The 8228-nt window shown below is 43.7% G+C and overlaps 1 protein-coding gene across 1 annotated transcript in view; it reads left to right on the top strand.

Annotated features, from left to right (window-relative positions):
- The window catches only part of LOC103360983 (receptor tyrosine-protein kinase erbB-4-like), a 357047-nt gene that overhangs the window by 276904 nt on the left and 71915 nt on the right, over positions 1-8228 (top strand). The window contains exons 16-17 of the mRNA XM_008286939.1: positions 1410-1575; positions 6529-6651. Coding sequence (XP_008285161.1) covers positions 1410-1575; positions 6529-6651 — 289 coding nt within the window. The remainder of the gene's footprint in view (positions 1-1409; positions 1576-6528; positions 6652-8228) is intronic.

The raw sequence follows: 8228 nt of genomic DNA, 5'->3' as shown, positions 1-8228 counted from the left end.
GGGTTAAATGTGTTTATTTAAGCAATAGTTTGACATTTCGCTAAATGTTCTCCGCCGCTGCCTCACCAAGAGTTAGATGAGAAGATTGGTACCGCTCTCGTATCTGTCCATTAAATATGAACTCGTACAAGGGGGGCAGTTAACAGCATAAAGACAAGAAGCAGGGGGGAGAAACAATTAGCCTGGGTTTCCTTCAAAATAGTCTACCAGCACCTCTAAAGCTCACTAATGACCACATTATAGCATATCTCATTTATTTAATCCAGTTAACACCCTGACTGTAAAAGCACTTTGTGGCTTCACAGGGATTATATGCCGGATTGTTTCTTGGCGGTGAATTCCTTCTAACCTCGATGTGACAGCAAGACTCCAGAAAGTCACCACGAACGCTGTCGTCTTTACATTTGAGTGTGCATGCATACAGGAAATCTTAAAGGGTTAGAGATGCCGGTTTGCATATTTAAAGTAAGCGAACCATGCGGCTTCAAGATGCCAAAGTTTCCTCCTCGTATGTGGTCAAACTATTCTGCCAAAGAACTGTAACCACGCCATTGATTCATCGCATTTTATAGACGAGGAATGAAACCGTCCGAGTGCATAATCTATGAACGGCAAGTTTCTAAAACTTAAGACATTTTACTTCTTTCTAACACATCCGCAGTAAAGGTAATGCCGGCCAATATATCCAGCGAACTGATTTATAGGTTGGGTTCTCAGCAGCTCTTAACCATCACATGTTATAAGTATAGTGATTTCCTCCCTGTGAAGCCGAAGAGAGATGCGGGGGGGAGATACAGCCTCCTTCACTTCCCAGGAAAAGACGGCCGACTGCGATAACATTTTATGGGGTGAATCCTTGCAGTCTATGATGTGCAGTCTTTTTTTTTTTTCCAGCAGATTTAGGGCAGAGTCTGAGTACGCTTCGGGCAAATGAGGTTCTTTCAATACATTAAAAAAAAAACTGAAAAACAACCAAAAAGCAGTGGGCTAGCAGACGAGAACCCTTCGCTGTCGACAGTTTGAGGAGCGCATCAGGAAAATTATTGAGAGTCTTGATTTCAAATGACAAGCATCAGAGTGGTGCTGAGAATTCACTTTGATGGTTATTTCCATGTTTTTGATCTCAGCCTCAGTTTTAATGAGAGGGCACGGAGGCATATTTGTTACCCGATGAAGCTTAGTGGAAAAACAGACAAAAAAAAACCTGAAGGTGAAGAGGTTTTTTTTTTTCTTTACAGATCCCCCACATGAGCATATACTTCAGAAGCATGATTTGTATATTTGGCTGCTTGTTTTTTTTTGTGTGTGTGTGTGTGTGTATATAACCGTGATGCTCTCCTGTATTTTTTATTTTTTTGCCCTCATCCTCTGTGCTGCTACTCAACCTATCCAACCTTTTTTTTTTTTTTCGTTTCTCCCGCTCTCCGCTTTCTTGTCTTCAGAACCCCTCTGATTGCGGCGGGGGTGATCGGCGGCCTTTTCATGGTGGTGATCATGGTGCTGAGCGTCGCCGTGTCCCTGCGCCGAAAGAACATTAAAAAGAAGAGGGCGCTCCGTCGCTTCCTGGAAACAGAGGTAAGCGCCGCAGAAGATGAAAAACAAGTCGAGTGAAGGGAGAAATTGCCGCCTGTTGCAATGAACCGTAGGGAGGAGTTTAATTTGAGGGAATTCAAATTTGACGTGTCCTAAGAAACCCAAACTTTTGAGATGGCCAAATCAGCTTTAGAGAATTTGAGGCATTCAAAATGTTAAAAAACACATCAATAATCAATAAAGCTGTGGCGGAATTATATTTGACTGGGTTTATATTTTACATAAAGCATGATAGAGGAAAACAAAACATAGGGGATGCCTGAGGCTGCTTGTCTGATTTGCATGATTACGCTGTTTGCTTGTGTCTGTATGTAATTGTAGTGTAGCTGTAAACTCAAAGGCCTTTAAAATAAGCCAGAGTGCAGAAGAGAGAAACCTGAACGAGGCGCCGTGTTTCCCACAGAAACGCAGAAAGTTTCAGAAACTCCGACGCTCAGGTGTTTACTTTACCGCAGTGTGCTGGAGAGGACTCTTGTTTTAGGAAGAGGGGAGGTACCATACCATTAGAAGGGGAGAAAGCACTCTTTTTTGTGTGTGTAAAATGAGAAGAGTACATCATCTAATGCACTTGTGAGTTCACAGTGAGAACAGGGTCTTGTTTCGCTGCTTTCTGTCTCTTCAGAGCGCACAAGTATCAGTGAAGTCTCTTAGCAAAATAGCAGTGATGCGGCCTGTCATTATACTTATAATATACTGTACTCTATCACATATGGGCCCACACTCATACTGGGGCTGTTTCTTAAGTACTTATATGAGTCTTTTTTCTTTATTTCATACATGAATCAGACACAGCTTCGGCTACATTAGTGTTCAATGTATTTCCGGTACGAAATTATACAGCAGCAGCTCCTTTAAAAACAGACGACGACGGCTGCTGCTGTCGTTTTCAAAGCTCTGATATGATGTACTGCAAAACTGGTGCATTTTCTTTCAAAAATTAACTTTAAGAAACTTTTTTTTTTTTTTTCCCCCTGAGCATTCGGAAGATGTCGGCAGAAGTTTACTTGATTTATGCATTTATGCAATCAATGCATAGACATCTTCTCAGAAGCAAATCATCCAAACCCGCGCTCACATGGCAATGATGCTCCGAAAGTAGTGACAAGTGTCAAGGTTATAAAAAGAAATGCAACGCAGGAGTGGAAATGGAAATGAAAGCCTGAGATTTAAGGACGAGGACTTCAAATAACTTCTTTTACTCCGACTGAAATCATACCGACTGTAAAAAAAAGAAAAGAGAGAGAGAGAGAGAGAAATCCTCTTTAATAGTTAATTTTTTTATTGAATTATGCATTTTATCTAATTACAGAGCAAATCCTGTATTGCAGGTCTGCTGATTGATAATCATTTGCTATAAAATTAACTCTGAAAACTAGTTAAGTTAAGGTGCTACACATCTCTTTCACATCCATCCTGTAGTGATTACTCAGAAACGTGTCCACGGGATGATCAGCTCCAGACTTCACAGCTGCACCGCCGTACTGTACGCCGGATCTGGAAATGATTCACACCCCTTTTTTTGTTATGTTGTAGGTGTAATTTCAAATGGATCTAACTGCTATTTTTGCTTCTCAATCTACATTAAACGCTCCATAATGAGCAACTGGAAACATGGAAAAAATTCGCAAATGTTATTAAAATACAAAAATCTCTCGTTTAAAACATTTTTTCCAGTGAGATTACTTCCTGAAGCCCTCCGTCTGTCTATCTACATCCCACCTCACCACAAAAACAGTCATCATGGCTTCAATCGGCGCATATTCGAGGCGGCGGATTGGCTTGTGCATCCCTCAATTAACCACCTTACCTTTCACAGTTGGGATTTTTCTCTTTTTAAGCACCAGTAAAAGGCACATTTCATCAATCTGTTGTCGGGAAACGTGTCTCATTTTGTAGTGCGGTAAAACAGCCGGCACATGATTTGTGTGACGACACAATGATTGGTTTGGTTTCAGCACCGCGCTGCAGAGTGAGAAGGTGGACAGCTACGCGATTGTGTACCGCGGCTGCTGCACGTCTTCAGCACCACGGATGCTGGACAGCTCCCAGCACAGCCAAATAACAGAGCTGTGTCTTTGTGTGTGTGTGTGTGTCATTTTAAAGACATCTGTATTGTCCGTTTGTGGTGCCCCGCCCTCCTCGTTTCTACCCTGCAGAAGCTGATTTGTTATTCCATTTAAATGAAGAATGGCTATTGTTTTTAATCAAGTGGTAACCATAAGCCAGAGGGACAGAAGCTGCCGACCACAGCCAGGCTGATTTACGCTCTCTCTTCTCCTCTCTGTGGCCTCCCTCCCCCTCTAATCTCCCACCCTTTTCTGTAATTCCCCTTATATTGCTCCCTCACTTATGCTTTTTGCATCCTCTGACTAATTCAGCGGCTCGCTTCTCCATCGCTGTCTTGTTGTTGGTTCTTCCCCTCTCTCCTCTCCTGCTCCACGCCTCCTTCCCCTCTCTCCTCCACGGATACGTAATCTCTCTACCCCTCTTACTATTTCATCTGTTCGTTCCTCCACTTGTGCCGTAATGAGACAACAAGTGTCAACTCCTGTTCAGCCTCTGCAATTATCCACCTCCCCTAATCTCTTCCCTCACGTTTCATCCACCCATCTCCATCTCCTGTTAAATGTCTCACTTTCACTGATTTTAAATCGCTAATGGCACTTCAGGGTTTGGATTAGTCATGCTGGGGGGGCAAAGAAGTCAGTGTACCCCTGCTGTCACCAGACGTAGTGGACAGTCAATGTAGAAGTGCATAAGACTATATATTTATATACGATCAACAGGTGTGCTATTAACTGCAACCATAATTAGTTGCTCTCCTTCTGTTTAGTCAGAGCTTCAGGTAACTGTCACGGGGGGCAATCGGGGAACCCAGGAGTAGACACAGATCAGGCTGACAGGCAGAAACAAAACTGAAAACTAAATACAAGGGTGTAGACTAAACAGAGTGGGAAACAGAACGAAACAAATAGACAGAATTCAAAAAAGGACAAAACTACAAAACCAGAGAAAACTCCTAAGAACGGAGGGGGAAACCTAACGGATTCTAAGTTACAAAAAAACAGGAAAACTCACACAAACAGGAATACTTACTAAGGAGGGAAAACAGAGGGGGCAGACAGGCTCAGGGAAATCCAGGGAGAGGCCAAGTGGAGACTGGCAGAAATGTGCAAATGTAATGTCTATGATCCGGCGGCTTGTGGTGGAATGAACCCAGTATTTATAGGAGCAGTGGTCATAGTGTGCAGGTGAGTCCGAAGTTGCAGCTGAGGGTGATTGTCCTGATTAGAGCCAAGATGCACAGGGGCAGAGAGGGAGAGGGACAGAGAGCGAGAGGCAGACAGGAGGGAGAAGAGGGAGAAAAAGAGTGAGACAGGCAAGGGCTGGGGGGTCATGACAGTAACTCGGCGGTAATTGTAGTTGTGTCATGATACAAGCCGAGCTTCGCAGCATGACTTCCTCGAAATGAGGTCACAGTTCTTTTAGAAGCAGCCTTTCTGGCCCATTATTAACAGTCTGTGTGAAAGGTGTTCTGTTAACTTAATTGTGGTATAAAAGGTGAAAACATGTCCTGGAAAAAGAGGGTTTTAAATGTACCCGGGCATGGAAGTGTTTTGTGTTGTCACGATTCCCCTCGAGCTAAATTGCACAACAATATGAGTAATGTTTGATATTTCAATGATCTGTTGGGGGCTGCAAGGTGGAGCGGTGGTTAGCACCGTCGCCTCGGAGCTAGAAGATCACCGGGATCTTTCTGCGTGGAGTTTGCATGTTCTCCCCGTGCAGCGTGGGTTCTCTCTGGGTTCTCCGACTCCCTCCCAAAAGCATGTTGAGGTTAACTGGTGATTCGAAATTGTCCGTAGGTGTGAATGTGAGTGGTTTTCTGTCTTTCTGTGTAGCCCTGTGATAGAGGGGGTCCCCTGCCTTCACCCCAAGTCAGCTGGGATGAGCTACAGTGAGAATTAAGCATAGATTGTATAAAAGATGGATGTACCTACCGTGACTTCACCCGTTGGTTTCTGCACTGAGAAAATGAAGCCAGGGTTTTGCTACTTCCTGGTTGACATCTTGGATTTTTGGAGCCAGTGACGCAAAAATCGTGGGAGAGGGGCGGAGCCACAAGAGCGATTGGTCAGATGGATTGAGAGGCGGGCCCTCTCTGCCCGCCCACATTTATTTAAAAAAATAATAATAATAATAATACATTTTATTTTTAGAGCGCTTTTCACAACCTCAAAGACGCTTTACATGTTAAAATAAAAACAAAACAAATAGAAAAAAAAGCAAATACAAGTATACAGAATAAGTCAAACTAAAGAAAACAGAACAAACAGTTGGAAAAGCAAAAGAAAATAAATAAAAAGAAAAAATGTACCGCCTTCTGCTCGCTTCGTCTGCATCGTCGCTGCCGACTGTCAATCAAGCCAGCCACGCCCCTTGCCCTGTAAAATGTTGACGATTTTTTAAAAATTCAGTATTGATTTATTTTCAGATTGGCCACCTGATCTCTGGATTAGACTATGAAAAATAACAAGAAAAATCCCTGAGCTGTAGGAATGCAGTATTTCATGATCTGTGATCACTTCTTTTCTAATTCCAGTCTATGGGAGCCAGCAGCTAGCGGATGTAGTGATGTTGCAGGTTTTTGACACTTCCGGGTTGGCTTCATTTTTCAGGGCTGGTTGCTACGTCCATCTTTTATACAGTCTATAGGATTAAGTGGTGTATAGATAACGGATGGATGGATGATCAGTTGGAATATTCACAAGCTAAATAACGACTTATTGGTGAAAAGTGCTATGATGACTTAGTATACAAAGAGGGATTCTCAAAAAAGAACTCATTTCCATGTTTGGAGCTTTTGTTATTGGATTTATGCTACGATGCTCATTGACTGAACATTCTGTGTTTTTTGGATTTGTTCTTTTTTAGCTGGTGGAGCCTCTAACACCCAGTGGAACGGCACCCAATCAAGCCCAGCTCCGCATCCTGAAAGAAACAGAACTCAAAAGAGTCAAGATCCTCGGCTCCGGGGCCTTCGGGACTGTTTACAAGGTAACACGCAAACAAAAACAAAACAACATGCGACCATTTGCGCATCACTCTCCTAGACAAACGTTGAGGACGTGATGTGAAATTGTCTTCGCGATCTCACATCACGGGAGGAAGACAAAAGAGACGGATTGCAGGATCATTAATGACAGGAAATGAGATGGAAGGCTGGAGGCGGGAGATGAAAAGAATAAGTAATAGCAGACATCGGGACCCCTGGGGTGACAGTGAAATAAGAGGTAGCTGAGGTCACCACCAGTGCGATGATGGGTTGGGGAGAGGCAGGCAAAAACACGGCCCAAATTAGAAAGAACAGACTCTCTCTCCCCGAAATTAGAATTGGTCATTTTGTGGCTCCATCCATTCACATTATGGCACATTTTTAGGTCAGAGGTATAGCAGCGTGAGCACATATGTCCTTTCACGAAGCAATATCTCGCACTCTCTGCTGGGGAATTTGAAAGCACCTCTGGACGTTTAGGAATAAATAGTCACTTTAGACTGTCGTGAGTGAGTCACGGGACCCTCACAGCTCCTGGGTGGCCGCGAGACATCCGAGTCAAACACTAGTGACACGCCGAGCTCTTTCCAGGCAGTCGGCAGAGAAATCTCATTCCGGCGGCTTTATCGTGTGATCTTATTATTTCAACTCGGAGTTTACGGTCAGTACACAGAACGCTTCATTCACAAGAGTTAGATAGACACTACAAGTAGCATTTACCCAGAAACTGGCCACTTCTCCTCTGAAGAAGGTTTAATCTTGTTTCAGATCTGGTGGTAGATGGTGAGATTTTCACTCATATAAATAAGGACAACATTTCTAAGGGAATACCATCTGAGGTGCAACATCAAGCAAGTTCATTTTGTCTGCTCTTGAATTAGTACTTGGGCTTCTTCTTTTCAGACAATAGAAATTTTAGAAGATGGTTCTTTACCTGACATGTTTCGACTGGAACTTCAGTCTTCCTCAGAGGCGTCAGCTGATCGCTGTGACGTGTCATTTATTTGGTGTTCCTTATGGGCGTGGCCAATCTGACAGATCTGTCAGATTGGCATCATGAACCGGGACAACACAAGAATCACAACATCAGAAAGCAATAAACATAAAAGGTTCATCAAGGAGGCCATCGAGATCAGAAGACGGGGAAGAACGACGATCAACCGGGATGAAGGCACCTTCATGCACCTGGGACTCTCTCCTGCAGGCACCGCCGGGCGGCGGGGGGCGTGGCCAATCTGACAGAACTGACAGATCTGTCAGATTGGCCACACCCATAAGGAACACCAAATAAATGACAGGTCACGGTGATCAGCTGACGCCTCTGAGGAAGACTGAAGTTCCAGTTGAAACATGTCAGGTAAAGAACCGTCTCTTAAAATTTCTGTTGTCTGAAAAGAAGAAACCCAGGTACTAATCTGAGGTGCAGTCTTCACTAACAGCAAGACCTGAAACGTGGCTTAAACTCTGAGGCGTCTAAATGCTCGCGACAACTTTGTCAGCTAGTAAATAAATGCACGACCCTCCGTACTGCGTGTGAATTCAAATCCAAGTCGCCGAGCTGAATAACAATCATCCGCAC

Source organism: Stegastes partitus, unplaced genomic scaffold (assembly GCF_000690725.1).
Source record: "Stegastes partitus isolate 25-593 unplaced genomic scaffold, Stegastes_partitus-1.0.2 Scaffold477, whole genome shotgun sequence".
Classification (NCBI taxonomy): domain Eukaryota; kingdom Metazoa; phylum Chordata; class Actinopteri; family Pomacentridae; genus Stegastes; species Stegastes partitus.
Note: the sequence above shows the minus strand (reverse complement) of the source record. Positions and strands in the feature narration are given on the sequence as shown.